This window comes from Manis pentadactyla, chromosome 4, assembly GCF_030020395.1.
Source record: "Manis pentadactyla isolate mManPen7 chromosome 4, mManPen7.hap1, whole genome shotgun sequence".
NCBI classification, from domain to species: Eukaryota; Metazoa; Chordata; class Mammalia; order Pholidota; family Manidae; genus Manis; species Manis pentadactyla.
The window spans coordinates 79,084,824-79,107,609 of NC_080022.1; the positions used below are offsets into that span (position 1 = coordinate 79,084,824).

The 22,786-nt window shown below is 37.0% G+C and overlaps 1 protein-coding gene across 1 annotated transcript in view; it reads left to right on the top strand.

Annotated features, from left to right (window-relative positions):
* Positions 1 to 22,786, top strand: part of RPAP2 (RNA polymerase II associated protein 2) — a 98,842-nt gene that overhangs the window by 12,622 nt on the left and 63,434 nt on the right. The window contains exons 5-6 of the mRNA XM_036906559.2: positions 63 to 128; positions 2,060 to 2,148. Coding sequence (XP_036762454.2) covers positions 63 to 128; positions 2,060 to 2,148 — 155 coding nt within the window. The remainder of the gene's footprint in view (positions 1 to 62; positions 129 to 2,059; positions 2,149 to 22,786) is intronic.

Below are 22,786 nucleotides of genomic sequence, written 5' to 3' on the forward strand. Positions count from 1 at the left end.
CAATATAAAGTTCATGTTTACTACTTCAATTATTTTGTAAGCTGTACTTTCTCTTTCTTTAGGTACCAAAACAGAAATATAAAATTTCTACCAAAACCAATAAAGTCTATGATATTACCGAAAGAAAGGTAAGTTTAAATGTTATTTTCAATGTGTTAGTTATCTTTTAATATACTAAATGGAATTCTAAAAGTGTTTAGAATCTTACCTTTTAGAAGATAGCCATATTAAAAGTTTTTTATTCATATATATTTCATTCAAAGTGTTAAAATCTCTTTGCTTACACTTTAAGTAATACGTGAACATTTAAAAATTAAAAGTGCATATTCACAAATTCAGGCAAGTAAGTCATGGAACAGAATAGAAGGCCAGAAACAGATTGAGCACATGTATGGTCACTTGATATTATATGACAACAGGAGTATTACAGATCAATGGGGAATTGGATTCTTTAGTAAATAGTACTGGCACAATTAGTTATCCATATGGAAAAAAAATGAAAATTGACCCCTATATCAGGGTACATAGAAAGATCAGTTTTAGGTAGGTTAAAGACCTAATGTAAAAGACAAACCTTTTTGAAAACAGTGTATGAGGATATCTTTCTAAACTTGGACTAGAAGAAACTAAAAAAAATATAAAAGTATAGACTAACAAGGAGAAATTGATACATTTTCCTACATTAAAATTAAAAACATTTCCTCATCTGAAGTTTCCAAGAAAATGAAAAGATAAGCTATAGATCAGAAGCTACTAATCACGTATAAGTGACTATGGAGTCATAACTAGAATATATAAGAAGAAGACAAAACAACCTCATAGAAAAATATTGCAAAAGGAACTTGAATGGCTAATGAGTACATGAAAAGATGCTAAACTTTATCAGTAATCAGGGAAATAGCAAATAAAAACAATTGATTTATGTTTTCACAGACCCCAAATTAGCAAAACTATAAAAATCTGACATTAGGAACTCTTTATACTACCAGTCCAATAAAAATTGGTACCTTTTTGAGAAACTTTGTTGTTATCTAGTAAAGTCAAATTAGCATGTTCCTTGTCACCAAGCCTTTTTATTCTGTGGTATATATCCTAAGAAAATTGTTGCCCATGTGCACAACTACAAATGAATGTGAATGTTCCTAGTTGGAAAAAAAGTGTGGCATACACATAGAGTGGAGTATCATCCAGCTTTAAAAGGAAGAAAATTTTGACATGCTATAACATCAATGAACTTTGAAGACATGCTGAGTGAAATGAGCCCACACAAAAGGGCAAATATTTCAGTTCCACTTACATGAGGTAGTACCTAGAGTAGTCATATTCACAGAGACGAAAGTAGAATGGTGGTTATCGAAGAGGACAGAAATGGGGAATTATTATTTAGTGCATAGTTTCACTTTTGCAAGATGAAAGGAATTCTGGAGATGAATGGTGATGATGGTTGCACAACGGTGAGAAGGTACTTAATGCTACTGAACTGTACAAGTTAAAAATGGTAAAGATAGTAAAATTATTTTATCACAGTTGTTATTATTTTAAAAATCGTTAAAAAAAAATGTTCATAATGACATTGTAGTGATAGCAAAAAAAAATAAAAACTCAGCGGTCCATAATAAGTCAATAAATACTTATGCAGTGGCATGTAATACACAGTGTAAATGAATAAGCTGCGACTACATGAATCTCAAAAATATATGGAACAAAAGAAGACAAGAATATATAACAATATGATTCCTTCAGACAAAGTTTAAAAATAGGCAAACTGAATGCTATATTTTGTAAGGATATGTATATAAGGTAACAAAACTAAAGTGAAGCAAGGGAGTTACACAAAATTTATGATAGTGGTTGTTGCTGGGGAATGTGGAGAGTGGTGCTGTCAAGGATGAGGCATTAGAGGCCTTAAAAGGTTTTAAATGTCTTGTTGGGCGGTAGATTCATGGGTTTTCATGTTTTCTTTAAACTACATATTTATGTTTTGTACTCTCTTCTGTATGTAAGTTGTGTTTCACAGTAAGGAAAAAATAATTTGCCTGTTTAAAAATGTTGTTTTCAGTGTTTTTGCAGCAATTTTTGCTATAAAGCATCTAAGTTTTTTGAAGCACAAATTCCTAAAACTCCGGTATGGGTTCGAGAAGAAGAAAGGTAATTTAAATCATTATGTGTACATTTGTTCATATATTCTGATAAATTCTTTCTGCTTTTTGAGATATGCAGAGAGTAAGTCTTGTTTTCTATAGAATATGAATTGTGAAATGGTTATATTTGAAGCATAACTATTAAGGATTTTGTACTTAAAATCAGAAAATCAATACATACAAATGTTATTTGTTTGCTATTATAGCTTTAATCACAAAACTGAATTTTGTTTCCTGCTGTGGTAATTATTTCTATTTCTCCTATTAATATAATAACCCTGTAGTAAAAATGTAAAATTTTTCTCAGAAGATACTGGACCTTATGATCCAACTGAACTCAATTTGTTGTTAGAAAACTATGTTCTAAGATTAAGAAGTTCAGGTTGCTAATTCATTCAGCCTTTATTAAAAATCAGTACAGTATTTTATGCATTTAAAGAAATCTCATTCAGAGAGTCATTTTTAGCAAAAATGTTTATGGACATTCCTGGGGTTTTGCATTTCAGGAAGTGTTCAAACATTTACAACATTTTAGTAGTTGCTGAATTTGAGAGAAAATTTATTATTGAGCAAATGACATAATAATATTAAAAAGGTAACAAAACTATTATTATGTATTTAAACTGTATTGTTTAGAAATTCCAAACAAAGTCTTAAATTAATGAGATAATGTCCCAGTAATTCTTTTTTGATAGAGAATTATAACACAAGGCAGTGTTATTTGTAATAAAATATTTAGGATCTATGCTAAATAAACTTAATGATATAAATGTAGTTACATGATGTTAACTGAAGATTTCTGCTTAAAAAAATCTCATGAAGTCTTACATGATGTACAAAGGTGTAGTTTCCACTAGTATCAATTGTGCTAATGGCTGCCTTTGTTGGCAGACCCCTTTGCCTGCTTGTCCAATCCTGTATGGTTTAGAATATGTAGAATATACTATCCTATGACCTTGTTAATTGCATTAGACATAATGAAGACTAAATTATTATCACTTCTCCACCAACTTGTCTGACTGTCTTGTTTGGAGGACAGAAGACTGTAGCATCATCCAGGGTGACTGGGAAGCTAGGAGCACCTTTTTAACTCACTCTTTTTTTCTCTTTTCTTTGTATTCTTTCACCAGAATTGCCTATTGATTGCCTCCGCAGCCCTACCACAACAGTATACCTCATTGTTCACTAAGACCTTTGTTTCCTTGAGTTATCCTTAATTTCACTTCCAAAGATATCTTCTCTGCTTCTTAAATTTAGACCTCTAATTTAGCCCATCTTCGTATCTGCGTCAACTGCTTCAAAACCATTTACCTAACCACCTTTTCTGTCATCTCTATTTTCTTTAAACATAGTTATTAGTACTTCCCTTAGCTAATTTAAAATAGTTCTTCCCTCTAACCTTTTCCTAAAATCTTGCCTTCCTATGTTCAGTACACTCACTTTTTCCCAAAACATGAAGTGCTATTAACTTTATAGTTCTTGAAATTCTACTTTACTTATATATGCCCTTTGCTACCTCACTAAAAAAGGAAAATGAAAATGGCCTTGGTTTCCCTAGTCTAAACTAAACAATTTAATTTATATTTCAAATGTATATTGTACTCAGTACCCAGCAGGCCGCACAAACCTGTGCATGCACATATGTATAAAACCCAACCTGTGAGTTTAAATCTAACTGGGAAGACAAACACACGTGAATGAAACAAATTTGTACTATTCTAATGGGGACCTGTAATGTAAGTTAGTGAGGATTAAGACATTGCGTAATGAGAAGGCTGTAAACAGAGGTAAGAAAATAAACTCTAAGAGTGGGTTGGGCTGTTAGAAGTAGATAGAACATTAGCTCACTTGAAACAAGGGGTGTGTTTTAGGAAAAAATAGAAGATAATGATAGGTAACAAGGAGCCAGGCTAAGTTTGGTATATTGTCAAGTATGGGGAGTCATCAAATGCCTTTGAACAGAATTTAATCTGGTTTGGTGTACAAGATGAATTAAAGAAGAAAGGATCATAATTAAAGAGCTGAAAAGATCCTTAGAAATATTTAATCCAATCTCATTATCAAACAAACTCAGAAAGGTTAAGTTTATTTCTTAAGCTAGTGACAGTTCTGGACAAGACCAGGGATCTATCATTATGTTCCATTTGACTGGAAGTAACCCCTAAGTAATCTCTAAGTAAGTAAATACACATTTGTCACATTGTATACTGTGTAACTGTAGCTTTATTTATGTATAAAACATCAGTATAAAACTATCAGTATTTTTTATAACTGCATGCATCAGTACTACCTTAATTTCTAATTCTTAGGGACAAGGATTATGTCAGTTTATTTAATGAACCCACTAGAGGTCACTGTGTCTTCATAGAATGTTTGATATTTTTGTGTGCTAATGATCAGAATTGTAGAATGTATTTTTTTTAAACATTGTCTACCTGTTGCACATATAAGCTCTACAAAAATGAGATTTTTTTTAAAAAGACTGTTCACACATGGTATGGGATATAACATTCAGAACCTGCCTTCTTTTAAAGGGGAAAAAAATGGCTTCTTTTAAATGGCAGCATTTAGTATTTTAGTGCAGAGATACTTGTATTAACTTAAAATGGGTCATGATAAACTGTATTATAATCATTTTTAATTAATACTAAATAATGGTTTACTAAAAATCATAATTTTAAAATAAGAATACATTTTAAAATTCATTCAAAGAATTAGGTATTTTACTGCAATGACTTTCAAAATTTTTTATCACTATATAGTAAAGGCATTTTACAATATGACCCCTACATATATATAACTGAAGCAAAAGTTTTACTCAACAATGTTTATCCACACTACATGAAAAGCCTCTGATATTTTCTACTGTTACCTTTTGTAAAGTACTGATAGCATCCCATTTAATTGGTTGATCCTATTCTGCAGTTTTAAGAGTACTGTTTTGTTGAATCTAGCTTAGGTTTTTAGTTTTCTTATAGGAAACACCGTTATCAACACTAAGGCTCAGTTTCCTCATTTGTAAAATAGAAATTTGTATTTAACTTCCTATTTCCCTTTAGTTCTGATGTTTTAGTTCTAAGTCAGTCAATCACTGCTACTATAGTAAAAGTTTTCTGATAAGGAAATGTCTTTATAACAGTGAAAAAATTAAAATTATCAGCATAAGATTAGGGAAATTTATACTACCTTTTTAGGGGAACTTATTTAAGAATTTAGGGTAAAAGTTACTGAGTTAAATAATTTGAACTTTTCAGTCTATAAAAATGAAGGCTGGTAAAGGATTGGATCACAATTTTAAATTATGAAGAAAAACCAGGAATATTTTATAGTATGTCCAGAACAACTTGAAGTTTTTATCTTCAGATACACCACGATCTTATACTCCATTTGAAAATACAATATTGAATTTGTCTCAGTTTGGTCTTTCTTACATTATTGTGAAAGCCAATAGAAATTTATTTACCAGATTCTAAAATACTAAAACCTATAGTGTCCCCTAAAATTTCTAAGATATTATTTTATACCATAGTAAGTTCACTGTCTCATTGGTAAAATGTATAAATGAATTTAAGGAAGATAGACAAATTGATGAATTCTAGGTCCATAGTTCTGTTGAGGCTTTGGAGTTAGGGCCTTAGAGGTTTTCTAGTCCCTCATTTTTATTAAGGTATAAAAAAATAATGTAGAGTATATCCTTAGTGTTATGGAGAACAGCAGTGTTTCTCACAAAATGTCTCCTGATGCCCTGTCAGAGCCAAACATTGACCTACATGGACTGGGTTATGATGCAATATGATGCTTCTCATGTTGTGAATTAGACATTTTTCACCTACTTGGTAGCCAGAAACAGACCGCATAGTTTTGTTCCTTTGAGACTGTGCTCATTTAGATAGTCATGCAGTGAATTGTGCTTTTAATTCTATTAGGTTGGCTGTAGGCTCTGACAAGTCATTGAAAGAAGAAAGTTTCTTCAATTATAACCTGAAAAATCAGAAGTTAAACTCAGAAGGAAGGACAAATGTTGAGAATCAAATTATGAGTTGAAACATCAAAAGAAGTGAATGGCTAATGCTGACAGAGCTAAAAGCGCCATCATGTGGCTCAGAGTAGGGGATTTTCACACATGCTTCTTGGCAATAAACAGTGTAATCTCAGAGGTGCGGAAGCCAAAAACCTCTACAGAACAACTTGTATAACCTCTTCCTGAACAGCCACCTCTGTTGCTTGGTATACAGAGTAAAAACTTTCTGAAGCAGGTTTTAACATGTCTCAAATTGTATTTGAAAATTTTCAACATAACAGGGAATTGCTGCTTTGTCACTTTATTTGTAATACACATTCTAAGTGATACACACACCTACATGCATACATACACAGAATTTTTTAGCATAAGTTACCCCTAGTTTTAGATTTACTTTGCCAAAATTATGATTAAGCTTCTTATTTATACTTTAATGAAAATAATATGAAAGTGTTTATGAAGAACAAGCTTGAAAGTATGCTTTAACTAACATGGTTACTTATTTTTATTTTTTAAATTGAGCTTACCTCAATTTGAAAATTGTACCAGGCCAGTATACACTTTGAAGGGAAAGGAAGATACTTGGAGTGAGGAGAAATGGCACTCTTAACAAACGAAAAGCTTTTGAATTTTATCTAAGGATAGAAAAGAAAGCGATGTGATTAGTTGCTTCATTCTTTCTACAACAGCTCATAGCAAAACAAGTTTTATATTGGACCTTGTGTTTAATACCTCATTAAACACAAATCTGATTTGTTTCACTGTCAATACCATTCTCCATTTTATAGGTTAGGAATCAGGGAGAGTATTAAGGTTACACATAAAACATCTAGAAACAATGCACAGTGTAGTTCTCTTTAAATGGAATGAAAAAAACAAAGGAGAGGAAAATAGTAGTTTGAAAAGTATATTGAGTTCCAGTGAGAGGAGTTAAGCAAAGTTAGTATCCTCATAGCATTTTGGGGAATCTTTTTTTCTGACCTTATTAGAAGCCGCATGTTGTATAGAAAGATCTTGGACTTTGAAAGCCCTAAATTCAAATCATAGATTTACTATTTATTAGCCTTAGTAATCTTAGGAAGTCAGCTAACCTCTCAAAGCTTCAGTTTCCTCATCTATAAAGTCCTAAATTACATGAGGGTTAAATGAACTCATATAAAACCACCTAGCACAGTGTGGAAAGATGAAAAAGGTCTTTAGATGGTGATAATATTTGTACAACAATGTGAATGACTTAATGCTACTGAATGCAGCTAAAAATTGTTTAAAGGTAAATTTTATGTTACGTATATTTTACCACAGTAAAAAAAACCTACTTATCATATAGTAGGCACTTAATATATTCTAATTTTTCCACTTGTCTTCTTTAGAGATTGAATTTTCTTTTAATTCTTAGTGTTTTTCTAAAAAAAGGTCAAGTTGTATAGCTGGAGATGTCTCATAAAACTATCCTAAGTCACATTCATGATTTAAAATAATAGTTACATTTTGATTATCCCTTGATTCAGCAGCCATTCTGGGACATCATTCTTATTGGAACTATTCTGCCTCCGAGATCTTGAAATAAGAGCTTCCTGTCTCTGACCACAAACTCTGTCTCATCTACAGTCTTCACTCCTGAGTGTGCTTTGTGACCTCATTTTGACCTCCAGTCTCTACCTTAGCACTATTCTTCTAGGCTGGCAGACCCTCACTGAATTTGTTTTCTCAGGCTCCTCTGTCAGCAGTACACATTGCCCTCTCAGATAATCCCAGATTCCTGCTCCCTTAACCTCCATCATGTCCACCTTCCCAAGCTTAAGTCATCTTTTTTTTTTTTCTGTGCTCGGGTAGCTGAATATTACTGGGTAAAGTCTTCAAGTAAAACTATTAGCACTTTAGATAAACTGTCTCATTTAATTCAGTCTTCACAACATCCCTGGGAAGTATTGTAATCTATTTAATGGATGATGGAGCTGAGGCTCAAAGAGGTTTGCTGACTCACCCAAGAACACTTGACTCATGTATATAGATTTGGGACTAAAACCCACATCTCTCTGGCACTAAAGCCTGCACTCTGCTGTCCTTTGGCCCTGTTCTACTTCATTCTATCTAATCTCAATCGTGTGCTTACTTTTATCCCCTTTGTTTCTTATTAGCTATCTAATACATTCAGACCTTTTCTCCTCTCAAAGTTTGAACCCAAACCACAACTCATGGTAGATACTTTAACCTACTACTTAACTGAAACAAAGGCATCCAGCAAAATCTCCTTGAATATTATTTTCTTCCTATGCTCTCTCATTTCACTGCCTCCTCATTGCTAATAGAGTACCTTCTATATTACTGATTCTATTCTGCTATCATGGTCTTGCTTTGTAATTAATTCCTATTTTCTTCTTTCCAGTTCTCCTTTCATACTGGTTCTTTTTCTTCTGCTTTAAAAATGAAAAAAATCCTGAAAAATATCCATTCGATTTAGTGTTTCTATGTTCTTTGGTGATCTTAGCAAGAGCCATTTCAGTAGAGTAATGCATGCAGATTCCAGGAGGCAGAGGGTTGATGTCTGAATAGGAGGCATGGAATTGAAAATGTAAACTTCTTTGAAAAAGGCTCACAGTGAAAGGGGGAGATACTGTATGATTGAAGAACTTTTTTGTGATGGGATTAGAATGATAACATGCTAAAAAGAAAGCAAAAGAGAGGGTTTGTCTAGTAAAACCCCAGAGTAAGTTCCATAGGATTAGCCTCAAATACCCCATTAGGTATAAACTATATTGATCTTTATGGTCCCAGCTGAGTCTGAGTCTTTTCTCCATTGGCTCAGCAGGAAGTTTTCATTCTTCTCTAATTACTCATAGCAGCTCATAACTCTCTCATAGTACTTAGCACATACTCTCTTGAATTATATTATGCATCAGTATAGTTTTTTTGAGCCATGCTGTCTGGGTTTGATTCCTGGCTTTGCCATTTAGTAGGTGTGTGACTTTCAGCAAATTACTTATTCTTTCAGTGCTTAGTCTTTCTTATCCGTAATGTGGGGATGATAGTAGTTACATCATTCATGTAAGGATTAATATTTGTAAAGCTCTTAGAACACACGTTTTCCACCTAGAAAAATGTAAGTTCCTTAACAATAGGAACCTATTCTTTGTATTACTTAGTATATCAAGCATAGTCTGTACATACTACAGTTCAGAATTTTATTTTTGAAGGAACTCGCTGAATGATAGAATATCTACATTTGCAGGTTAGCCATTGAGTGTAAGAATCCAATTGAGAATCTACACGTATTTTCTTCCCTGTAGTGATACTCAGACCCCAGTGTAGGACCAAATGCCAGACAGCTGCATGGGACTGAATTTTGTTAATTTTAGCCAGGAGACTTAGGTGGGGATGTGGGATAGGAACAGTGAGAGAACTACAAGTGGAAATGGGAGGAAGTAGTCAACAGGCAGTAAAACACTATCGTAAATGTTAGCATATTATTTAGGCCAGAAAAGCTCTTAACAGGAGTTATAAATATCCCCTGGAGTAGTCAAGGCTAGTTACCATCCAAGCTCTGTTCTTTGTTTTCTTTGAATCACCAAACCAAGGTAGCTTCTATGACTATGGTTTCAGTGAGTGGAAAGAAGTAGGGTAAACAAGGTAATTTGGATGATTGAGAAAGGATATGCCTCAATTGGCTGAAGGACCAAGGAAGAAGAAAAAAATAGATTAAATTTTTACTCTCAAGACAACTCACTGCCCATTGCCTTATGTTATGTCTTTTCCCTCTAAATCTTTTATTATTGGTCTTGGGGAATTCCTGATCTGCAGAATCAGGAATCTAGAGTAGGGATAGCAAATATTGGTTTCATGCTGTATGACTTCTCATCTGTGGCAGTGGGAAGGAGTTAATTGCCTTGATCTGTTAGCAGTGCTTCCATAACTAAGGAGAGGGTGGACAAGAGAGCCCATGTCCTGCAGTGCCTCCTGTGCTTCAGACAGAGCAAAGAATACTGGATTATCTAGGCAGTTATATGGCTGAGGCTGTGATATTCAATTATATAGGAAGACACTTGCAACTCTTACATTTTTGCTTTGCAGCCTATAAATGTCAAACTTTAAATGGCTTCTGGTTCCATCTATCCATTTTGCTTATTTTTTTTTTTTTTTTAGATAATTATTTTTTATTGAAGGGTAGTTGATGCACAGTATTACATTACATTAGTCTCAAGTGTACAACACAGTGATAAAACATTTATATACATAATTCTAGGTTCCAGCTATCACCCTACCAAGCTGTTACAATATCTTGACTATATTCCTTATGCTATACATTATATCCCAGTTACTTATTTATTTTACCATTGGAAGTCTGTCCTTTTTTTTTTTTTTTTTTTTGTGAGGGCATCTCTCATATTTATTGATCAAATGGTTGCTAACAACAATAAAATTCTGTATAGGGGAGTCAATGCTCAATGCACAATCATTAATCCACCCCAAGCCTAATTTTCGTCAGTCTCCAATCTTCTGAGGCATAACAAACAAGTTCTTACATGGAGAACAAATTCTTACATAATGAATAAGTTACATAGTGAACAGTACAAGGGCAGTCATCACAGAAACTTTCGGTTTTGCTCATGCATTATGAGCTATAAACAGTCAGTTCAAATATGAATACTCATTTGGTTTTTATACTTGATTTATATGTGGATACCACATTTCTCTCTTTATTATTATTATTTTTAATAAAATGCTGAAGTGGTAGGTAGGTACAAGATAAAGGTAGAAAACATAGTTTAGTGTTGTAAGAGAGCAAATGTAGATGATCAGGTGTGTGCCTGTAGACTATGTGTTAATCCAAGCTAGACAAGGGCAATAAAACATCCACGTATGCAGAAGATTTCTCTCAGAACAGGGGGGGTGAGGTTCTAAGCCTCACCTCTGTTGATCCCCAGTTTCTCACCTGATGACCCCCCTGCGACTGTGCCTGTCTTAGGTTGTTCCTCCCTTGAGGAATCTTACCCGTCTCTGGCTAACCAGTCATCTTCCGGGGCCATACAGGGAAATGTAAAGTTGGTAAGTGAGAGAGAAGCCTTATTGTTTGAAATGGTTAGCTTTTTATTTATTTGCATATTTATGCCCTGTAGCTTCTATGCCCAGCATTTGTCTTGAGGTATCTCTACCACTTGGAAGAATTATGATACTCGGTAAATTTGATATGAGGCACGAATTCTATTTAAGGGTTGTAATTAGGAAGGAAGAAGAAAAGCTATAGAAGTAGCAGGCGGAAGAAAACATGGGAAGATTGATTATTTCTTTGACATATCTTCTTGTACAGTAACTTCAGCATGTATAGGTTTTAAGCTACTACTTAAATTGTGCACACACATTAACATAATAGGAGTATAGTTACATAACCAAAGCATATCTGTAATTACCAGCCATCTCCAGTGAAACCAAGAAAACCAGTTAGGAACCTTAGGCATTTGTGAAAACTTATCTATGATATGGTGGATATTGTCCAACTGAACTTGAACAGTCTGAGAGAAATCAGACAAATTAAAACAACCCATTCCTGGGGAATGTTCACATCCCTTATGTTCTTTTAACAGTAAATAGTCTGTAGTTGTAAGATTTTGGAGCACTACAATTTGCACTTCTCCTAATTCTTGTTTGAGTTCCAACAGTATAGATCCAGTCAAATTTGTTGTTTTACTGTATGCACAGGCCAGCTTAGATATCTCCTTCATTCCCATGGCAAGTCCAGGAGCTGGTGGGATGAGTGCATCTACAGCTGTAGCAGTGCGTGGATCTTTGTTGGGGTTTTTTGATGATCATCTTCTGGCATGAGACTTCCAGAGAGTGCTGATGTTGGAAGTTCTTTTTCATATCGTATCTTAGTTCATTTTCGGGGTAGCCCAATTAGGCTTTGATCCTCTGTATAAACACAAACAGACCCTTTGCCTACACTTTTTTTTTTTTTTTTTTTTTTTTAATAATTATTTTTTATTGAAGGGTAGTTGACACACAGTATTACATTACATGAGTTTCAAGTGTACAAAACAGTGGTAGAACATTTATATACATAATTCTAGGTTCCAGCTATCACCCTACCAGGCTGTTACAATATCTTGACTATATTCCTTATGCTCTACATTACATCCCGGTTACTAATTTATTTTACCATTGGAAGTCTGTCCTTTTTTTTTTTTTGTGAGGGCATCTCTCATATTTATTGATCAAATGGTTGTTAACGACAATAAAATTCTGTATAGGGGAGTCAATTCTCAATGCACAATCATTATTCCACCCCAAGCCTAATTTTTGTCAGTCTCCAATCTTCTAAGGCATAACAAACAAGTTCTTACATGTAGAACAAATTCTTACATAATGAATAAGTTACATAGTGAACAGTACAAGGGCAGTCATCACAGAAACTTTCGGTTTTGCTCATGCATTATGAACTATAAACAGTCAGTTCAAATATGAATACTCATTTGGTTTTTATACTTGATTTATATGTGGATACCACATTTCTCTCTTTATTATTATTATTTTTAATAAAATGCTGAAGTGGTAGGTAGATACAAGATAAAGGTAGAAAACATAGTTTAGTGTTGTAAGAGAGCACATGTAGATGATCAGGTGTGTGCCTGTAGACTATGTGTTAATCCAAGCTAGACCAGGGCAATAAAACATCCACGTATGCAGAAGATTTCTCTCAGAGCGGGGGGGTGAGGTTCTAAGCCTCACCTCTGTTGATCCCCAATTTCTCACCTGATGGCCCCCCTGCGACTGTGCCTGTCTTAGGTTGTTCCTCCCTTGAGGAATCTTACCCGTCTCTGGCTAACCAGTCATCTTCCGGGGCCATACAGGGAAATGTGAAGTTGGTAAGTGAGAGAGAAGCCTTATTGTTTGAAAAGGTTAGCTTTTTACTTCTTTGCATATTTATGCCCTGTGGCTTCTATGCCCAGCATTTGTCTTGAGGTATCTTTACCACTTGGAAGAATTATGTTACTCGGTAAATTTGATATGAGGCACGAATTCTATTTAAGGGTTGTAGTTAGGAAGGAAGAAGAAAAGCTATAGAAGTAGCAGGCGGAAGAAAACATGGGAAGATTGATTATTTCTTTGATATATCTTCTTGTAGAGTAACTTCAGCATGTATAGGTTTTAAGCTACTACTTAAATTGCACACACACATTAACATAATAGGAGTATAGTTACATAACCAAAGCATATCTGTAATTACCAGCCATCTGCAGTGAAACCAAGAAAACCAGTTAGGCACCTTAGGCATTTGTGAAAACTTATCTATGATATGGTGGATATTGTCCAACTGAACTAGAACAGTCTGAGAGAAATCAGACAAATTAAAACAACCCATTCCTGGGGACTGTTCACATGCCATATGTTCTTTTAACAGTAAATAGTTTTTAGTTGTAAGACTTTGGAGCGCTACAATTTGCACTTCTCCAAATTCTTGGTTGAGTTCCAACAGTATAGATCCAGTCCAATTTTGTTGTTTTACTGTATGCACAGGCCAGCTTAGATATCTCCTTCCTCATTCCCATGGCAAGTCCAAGAACTGGTGGGATGAGTGCATCTACAGCTGTAGCAGTGCGTGGATCTTTGTTGGGGTTTTTTGATGATCATCTTCTGGCATGAGTCTTCCAGAGAGTGCAGATGTTGGAAGTTCTTTTTCATATCGTATCTTAGTTCATTTTCGGGGTAGCCCAATTAGGCTTTGATCCTCTGTATAAACACAAACAGACCCTTTGCCTACACTTTTATATGCCCTTTATACCCTTGTGTAGAACTCGTTGGAGGTTACCACACAGGAACTGCCCTTTTTTTTTTTTTTTTTGCTATCACTAATCTACACTTACATGATGAATATTATGTTTACTAGGCTCTCCCCTATACCAGGTCTCCCCTATAAACCCCTTTACAGTCACTGTCCATCAGCATAGCAAAATGTTGTAGAATCACTACTTGCCTTCTCTGTGTTCTACAGCACTCCCTTTTCTCCTACCCCCCCATGCATGTTAATCTTAATACCACCCTACTTCTCCCCCCCCTTATCCCTCCTTACCCACCCATCCTCCCCAGTCCCTTTCCCTTTGGTACCTGTTAGTCCATTCTTGAGTTCTGTGATTCTGGTGCTGTTTTGATCCTTCAGTTTTTCCTTTGTTCTTATATTCCACAGATAAGTGATATCATTTGGTATTTCTCTTTCTCCGCTTGGCTTGTTTCACTGAGCATAATACCCTCCAGCTCCATCCATGTTGCTGCAAATGATTGGATTTGCCCTTTTCTTATGGCTGAGTAGTATTCCATTGTGTATATGTACCACATCTTCTTTATCCATTCATCTATCGATGGACATTTAGGTTGCTTCCAATTCTTGGCTATTGTAAATAGTGCTGCGATAAACATAGGGGTGCACTGATCTTTCTCATACTTGATTGCTGCATTCTTAGGGTAAATTCCTAGGAGTGCAATTCCTGGGTCAAATGGTAAGTCTGTTTTGAGCATTTTGATGTACCTCCATACTGCTTTCCACAATGGTTGAACTAACTTACATTCCCACCAGCAGTGTAGGAGGGTTCCCCTTTCTCCACAGCCTCGCCAACATTTGTTGTTGTTTGTCTTTTCGATGGCAGCCATCCTTACTGGTGTGAGGTGATACCTCATTGTAGTTTTAATTTGCATTTCTCTGATAATTAGCGATGTGGAGCATCTTTTCATGTGTCTGTTGGCCATCTGTATTTCTTTTTTGGAGAACTGTCTGTTCAGTTCCTCTGCCCATTTATTAATTGGGTTATTGTTTTTTGTTTGTTGAGGCGTGTGAGCTCTTTATATATTCTGGACGTCAAGCCTTTATCGGATGTGTCATTTTCAAATATATTCTCCCATACTGTAGGGATCCTTTTTGTTCTATTGATGGTGTCTTTTGCTGTACAGAAGCTTTTCAGCTTAATATAGTCCCACTTACTCATTTTTGCTGTTGTTTTCCTTGCTCGGGGAGATATGTTCAAGAAGAGGACACTCATGTTTATGTCTAAGAGGTTTTTGCCTATGTTTTCTTCCAAGAGTTTAATGGTTTCATGGCTTACATTCAGGTCTTTGATCCATTTTGAGTTTACTTTTGTATATGGGGTTAGACAATGGTCCAGTTTCATTCTCCTACATGTAGCTGTCCAGTTTTGCCAGCACCACCTGTTGAAGAGACTGTCATTTCGCCATTGTATGTCCATGGCTCCTTTATCAAATATTAATTGACCATATATGTCTGGGTTAATGTCTGGATTCTCTAGTCTGTTCCATTGGTCTGTGGCTCTGCTCTTGTGCCAGTACCAAATTGTCTTGATTACTATGGCTTTATAGTAGAGCTTGAAGTTGGGGAGTGAGATCCCCCCTACTTTATTCTTCTTTCTCAGGATTGCTTTGGCTATTCGGGGTTTTTGGTGTTTCCATATGAATTTTTGAATTATTTGTTCCAGTTCATTGAAGAAAATTGCTGGTAGTTTCATAGGGATTGCATCAAATCTGTATATTGCTTTGGGCAGGATGGCCATTTTGACGATATTAATTCTTCCTAGCCACGAGCATGGGATGAGTTTCCATCTGTTAGTGTCCCCTTTAATTTCTCTTAAGAGTGACTTGTAGTTTTCAGAGTATAAGTCTTTCACTTCTTTGGTTAGGTTTATTCCTAGGTATTTTATCTTTTTTAATGCAATTGTGAATGGAGTTGTTTTCCTGATTTCTCTTTCTGTTGGTTCATTGTTAGTGTATAGGAAAGCCTCAGATTTCTGTGTGTTGATTTTGTATCCTGCAACTTTGCTGTATTCCGATATCAGTTCTAGTAGTTTTGGGGTGGAGTCTTTAGGGTTTTTTATGTACAGTATCATGTCATCTGCAAATAGTGACAGTTTAACTTCTTCTTTACCAATCTAGATTCGTTGTATTTCTTTGTTTTGTCTGATTGCCATGGCTAGGACCTCCAGTACTATGTTAAATAACAGTGGAGAGAGTGGGCATCCCTGTCTAGTTCCCGATCTCAGAGGAAATGCTTTCAGCTTCTCGCTGTTCAATATAATGTTGGCTGTGGGTTTATCATAGATGGCCTTTATTATGTTGAGGTACTTGCCCTCTATTCCCATTTTGCTGAGAGTTTTTATCATGAATGGATGTTGAACTTTGTCAAATGCTTTTTCAGCATCTATGGTGATGATCATGTGGTTTTTGCTTTCTTTTTGTTGATATGGTGGATGATATTGATGGACTTTCGAATGTTGTACCATCCTTGCATCCCTGGGATGAATCCCACTTGGTCATGGTGTATGATCCTTTTGATGTATTTTTGAATTCGGTTTGCTAATATTTTGTTGAGTATTTTTGCATCTACGTTCATCAGGGATATTGGTCTGTAGTTTTCTTTTTTGGTGGGTTCTTTGCCTGGTTTTGGTATTAGGGTGATGTTAGCTTCATAGAATGAGTTTGGGAGTATGCCCTCCTCCTCTATTTTTTGGAAAACTTTAAGGAGAATGGGTATTATGTCTTCCCTGTATGTCTGATAAAATTCCGAGGTAAATCCATCTGGCCCGGGGGTTTTGTTCTTTGGTAGTTTTTTGATTACCGCTTCAATTTCGTTGCTGGTGATTGGGCTGTTTAGATTTTCTGTTTCTTCCTGGGTCAATCTTGGAAGGTTGTATTTTTCTAGGAAGTTGTCCATTTCTCCTAGGTTTCCCAGCTTGTTAGCATATAGGTTTTCATAGTATTCTCTAATAATTCTTTGTATTTCTGTGGGGTCCGTCGTGATTTTTCCTTTCTCGTTTCTGATACTGTTGATTTGTGTTGATTCTCTTTTCCTCTTAATAAGTCTGGCTAGAGGCTTATCTATTTTGTTTATTTTCTCGAAAAACCAGCTCTTGGTTTCATTGATTTTTGCTATTGTTTTATTCTTCTCAATTTTATTTATTTCTTCTCTGATCTTTATTATGTCCCTCCTTCTGCTGACCTTAGGCCTCATCTGTTCTTCTTTTTCCAATTTTGATAATTGTGTCATTAGACCATTCATTTGGGATTGCTCTTCCTTTTTTAAATATGCTTGGATTGCTATATACTTTCCTCTTAAGACTGCTTTTACTGCGTCCCACAGAAGTTGGGGCTTAGTGTTGTTGTTGTCATTTGTTTCCATATATTGCTGGATCTCCATTTTGATTTGGTCATTGATCCATTGATTATTTAGGAGCGTGTTGTTAAGCCTCCATGTGTTTGTGAGCCTCTTTGCTTTCTTTGTACAGTTTATTTCTAGTTTTATGCCTTTGTGGTCTGAAATGTTGGTTGGTAGGATTTCAATCTTTTGGAATTTTCTGAGGCTCTTTTTGTGGCCTAGTATGTGGTCTATTCTGGAGGATGTTCCATGTGCACTTGAGAAGAATGTATATCCCGCTGCTTTTGGATGTAGAGTTCTATAGATGTCTATTAGGTCCATCTGCTCTACTGTGTTGTTCAGTGCTTCCGTGTCCTTCCTTATTTTCTGCCCAGTGGATCTATCCTTTGGGGTGAGTGGTGTGTTGAAGTCTCCTAGAATGAATGCATTGCAGTCTATATCCCCCTTTAGTTCTGTTAGTATTTGTTTCACATATGCTGGTGCTCCTGTGTTGGGTGCATATATATTTAGAATGGTTATATCCTCTTGTTTGACTGAGCCCTTTATCATTATGTAGTGTCCTTCTTTATCTCTTGTTACTTTCTTTGTTTTGAAGTCTATTTTGTCTGATATTAGTACTGCAACCCCTGCTTTCTTCTCACTGTTGTTTGCTTGAAATATGTTTTTCCATCCCTTGACTTTTAGTCTGTACATGTCTTTGGGTTTGAGGTGAGTTTCTTGTAAGCAGCATATAGATGGGTCTTGCTTTTTTATCCATTCTGTTACTCTGTGTCTTTTGATTGGTGCATTCAACCCATTAACATTTAGGGTGACTATTGAAAGATATGTACTTATTGCCATTGCAGGCTTTAAATTCGTGGTTACCAAAGGTTCAAGGTTAGCCTCTTTAGTATCTTACTGCCTAACTTAGCTCGCTTCTTGAGCTGTTATGTACACTGTCTGGAGATTCTTTTCTTCTCTCCCTTCTTGTTCCTCCTCCTCAATTCTTCATATGTTGGGTGTTTTGTGCTGTGCTCTTTCTAGGAGTGCTCCCATCTAGGGGGCAGTCCCTGTAAGATGTTCTGTAGAGGTGGTTTGTGGGAAGCAAATTCCCTCAGCTTTTGTTTGTCTTGGAATTGTTTAATCCCACCGTCATATTTGAATGATAGTCGTGCTGGATACAGTATCCTTGGTTCAAGGCCCTTCTGTTTCATTGCATTTAATATATCATGCCATTCTCTTCTGGCCTGTAGGGTTTCTGTTGAGAAATCTGATGTTAGCCTGATGGGTTTTCCTTTATAGGTGACCTTTTTCTCTCTAGCTGCCTTTAACACTCTTTCCTTGTCCTTGATCTTTGCCATTTTAATTATTATGTGTCTTGGTGTTGTCCTTCTTGGATCCTTTCTGTTGGGGGTTCTGTGTATTTCTGTGGTCTGTTCGATTATTTCCTCCCCCAGTGTGGGGAAGTTTTCAGCAATTATTTCTTCTAAGATACTTTCCATCTCTTTTCCTCTCTCTTCTTCTTCTGGGACCCCTATAATACGGATATTGTTCCTTTTGGATTGGTCACACAGTTCTCTTAAGATTGTTTCATTCCTGGAGATCCTTTTGTCTCTCTCTATGTCAGCTTCTATGCGTTCCTGTTCTCTGATTTCAATTCCATCAATGGCCTCTTGCATTCTATCCATTCTGCTTATAAACCCTTCCAGAGTTTGTTTCATTTCTGCAATCTCCTTTCTGGCATCTGTGATCTCCCTCCGGACTTCATCCCATTTCTCTTGCGTATTTCTCTGCATCTCTGTCAGCATGTTTATGATTCTTATTTTGAATTCTTTTTCAGGAAGACTGGTTAGGTCTGTCTCCTTCTCTGGTGTTGTCTCTGTGATCTTTGTCTGCCTGTAGCTTTGCCTTTTCATGGTGATAGGAATAGTTTGCAGAGCTGGGACGAGTGACGGCTGGAAGGACTTCCTTTCTTGTTGGTTTGTGGCCCTCCTCTCCTGGGAGAACAGCGACCTCTTGTGGCTTGTGCTGCGCAGCTGCGCGCAGACAGGGTTTCTGCTTCCTGCCCGGCTGCTATGGAGTTAATCTCCGCTGCTGCTGTGGGCGTGGCCTGGCTCGGGCAGCTACTCCAAAATGGTGGAGTCGCGTTGGAGCAGGAGCGGCTGGGAGGCTATTTATCTCCGTAAGGGGCCTCCCTGCTCCCTGCAGCCCAGGGGTTAGGGTGCCCAGAGATCCCGGATTCCCTACCTCTGGATTAAGTGTCCCACCCTTCCCCTTTAAGACTTCCAGAAAGCACCCGCGAAAGCAAAACAACGACCACCAAAAAAAAAAAGAAAAAATATTTTTTTTAATTAAAAAAAAAGGTGGTCGTTCGTTTTTCTTTATTCTCCGGTGCCAGCCTCGGGCCTCTGTTCACCGGTCTTGCTGCCCTGTTTCCCTATTATTGGGGTCCCTATCCCTTTAAGACTTCCAAAAAGCACTCGCCAAAACAAAACAGCAAAAAAGAAAAAAAAAAAATGGTCGCGCGCTTTTCTTATGTCCTCCGGCGCCTGGCCTCCAGTGCCCGCTCACTGTTCTTGCTGCCCTGTTTTCCTGGTATCGAGGGCCCTGCACTCTGGCCCGGATGGCTGGGGCTGGGTGTTCGGCAGCCCTGGGCTCCGTCTCCCTCCCCCTCTGACTATTCTTCTCCCGCCAGGAGCTGGGGGGAGGGGCGCTCGGCTCCCGCAGGGCCGGGGCTTGTATCTTACCCCCTTTACCAGGCGCTGGGTTCTCTCAGGTGCGGATGAGGTCTGGCTGTTGTCCTGTGTCCTCTGGTCTCTATTCTAGGAAGAGTTGTCTTTGTTATATTTTCATAGATTTATGTGGTTTTGGGAGGATATTTCTGCTGCTCTACTCACGCTGCCATCTTCTGCCCCTCCCTTTTAATTTTTTTTTAATTGAAAAATGTTTGCAATATTATGGCCTTCATTGTGTTGCCAGGCAGCCACATCTGTGGAGTTCTCTCCCCACACACTTGGTGAAATCTCAACCCAACAGGGAAGGGCTCTCGACTCTGATGAAGAAAGAATTTGTGATCAGGTTGAACAAGTGCCAGAAGAAAGGAATTCATCAAAACAAGAATAGTTGCAAATGTCAGCCGACTTGCAGGCAGTAGAGAGCAAGGAAGAACTGAGGGAGATGAGGAAAGTTCGTTGAATTCCCTTTTGGCATAGGGCAAATCCCTTGCCAACTTCTAAAGCCAGGGTCACCTGGCATCCCAGTGTCTGCTTGAATCTGCATGATGTGGGAACTATACCCCTACCACCCCAGAATATGGGGGAGCCTCAGAGCACTTGATGGAGTGAGTTTATGTTCTGAGAACCTCCCAAAGCAAAGGAAAGGAGACTTCTTAGGCAGACTGCTAAAGAACATGATTGAATGGCCACAGTGACATCTGTGTCACCCAGGTGACTGGAACAGGCAAGCCCCTTCCTCCTCAGAGGGTCCTGCAGCTGCTTCCCTACTGATCTGAAATAAAACAGGGAGAGAGAAAAGGAGTGCGTTTAAGACTAGAAAGCTGGATGAAATAGCGAAGTGGCAGTTCCCAGGCTGATCACTGACTGAAAGGTATTTTGTGAGCAGTGAGCTTGCCTTGGAGTGGAAGGTGACAATGAAGGGAAGGTTGTTGAGGCCCTACAAGCATTAGGAAGTTTTTTTTGGACCAGCTGGTGGTTTCTATAAGGTGTGCTGAAACCTACATAGCCTATACGAATGTGCCTTACCTCCAAACAACAGGGACTCCTGGGAATGACAGACTTAGTGCCCATCATTCTTTTGTAGGGAATTAAGCTATATTTTTGCTCAACTCCTAAAGTTAACGGTCTGAAGAACAAAGCCTATATAATGGAAAATCCAGCTCTTCAGGGATCTCAAAAGAGAATTTTCAAGTCATTTCTTACACAACCCTATTAGAATTACAATACGATCATTTCAGCCTCTCTAAAGCTTTTTAAACCTTCAGAAAAAAAAAGTTACAAAGATACCACCAGTGGAAGATTTTGAGGCCATTTAAGGTCTGGGTCCTTGTCTTGGTCGCAAGAAAAAAATTCAGACAAAACTTAGCAGGCTTAAGCAGTGAAAAGTTTATTTAAAGGTACAGTACACATGCAGATGAAGATTAGGAGACCTCAGAAAGGAGGCGAGCTTACAGGTGTTTGGGGATTTATAGGGCCTTTTGGGTAGGTATCTTTATAAGGTGTGATGTATATAGGTGATTAATAACTCCTTTGAAGCTTGTCACAAGAATAGAGTTATTCAGATCTCAGCAGTCTTTCCCTGTAGGTTCATTCACACTCCAGAAGTCTGTCTTTTGTCTTGGTTACAGTATTACTTAAGGTGACTGGAAGAAGAGGACAGCATCTAGATTAAGTTAAAGAATAAGCTGGGCCTTTATTGCAGGTTAAGTAAATTTTACAGTGTCATGACCCTTGTCATATTTCCCTGCTCTATTTCAATTACAGCCCTATATTACCCTTTAGGGCTTAGCTTCTCTTTGGTATACACCTAGTTTCTTATATTTAATTTTTCTTTTGTATTAATAGGCCATATTTTAGAGCAATTTTGCATTCAGAGCAAAGTGGAAAGGGAAGAACAGATTTATATATACCCCACACCATCACATATGCATAGCTTCCCCCATTATCAACATTCCCTACCAATAAGGTACATACCTTAAATTGATGAGCCTACACTGACACACCATTGTCACCTAAAGTTCTTAGTTTACATTAGGGTTCACTCTTAGTGTTATACATTCTGTGGGTTTGGAACAATGTATAATAACTTGTACCTACCATTACAGTTTCGTACAGAGTTGTTTTATAGTCCTAAAAATCCCCTTTGCTCTACTTACTCATCTCCTACCCCCTAAAACCCATGACCTTTTTACTGTCTCCATAGTTTTACCTTTTCTAGAATGTCATAGAGTTGTAATCATTTATTTATCCGTTAGCCTATTGAAGGACATCTTAGTTCTGTCCAAGTTTTGGCAAATACAAATGGAGCTGCTATAAATGTCCATGTGCAGGTTTTCATGTGGACAAAATTTTCAACTCCTTTGGGTAAATACCAAGGAACATAATTTCTAGAATATGTTTAGTTTTCTAAGATATTGCCAAACTGTCTTGCAAAGAGACTTTACCATTTACATTCCCACCAGCAATGAATCAGAGTTCCTTTTGCTCCACTTCCTCATCAGCATTTGATGATGTTCTGGATTTTGGCTATTCTAATAGCTATGTAGTGGTAACTCATTATTTTTGTTGTTTTGCTTTGTTTTTATTAAGGTATTGATATACATACACTCAGGTTTCACATGAGCAACATTGTGGTTACCACATTCACCCATATGATCAAGTCCCCCCCACACACCCCATTGCAGTCACTGTCCATCAGTGTAGTAAGATGCTATAGAGTCACTACTTGTCTTCTCTGTGCTATATACTGCCTTCCCCGTGCCCC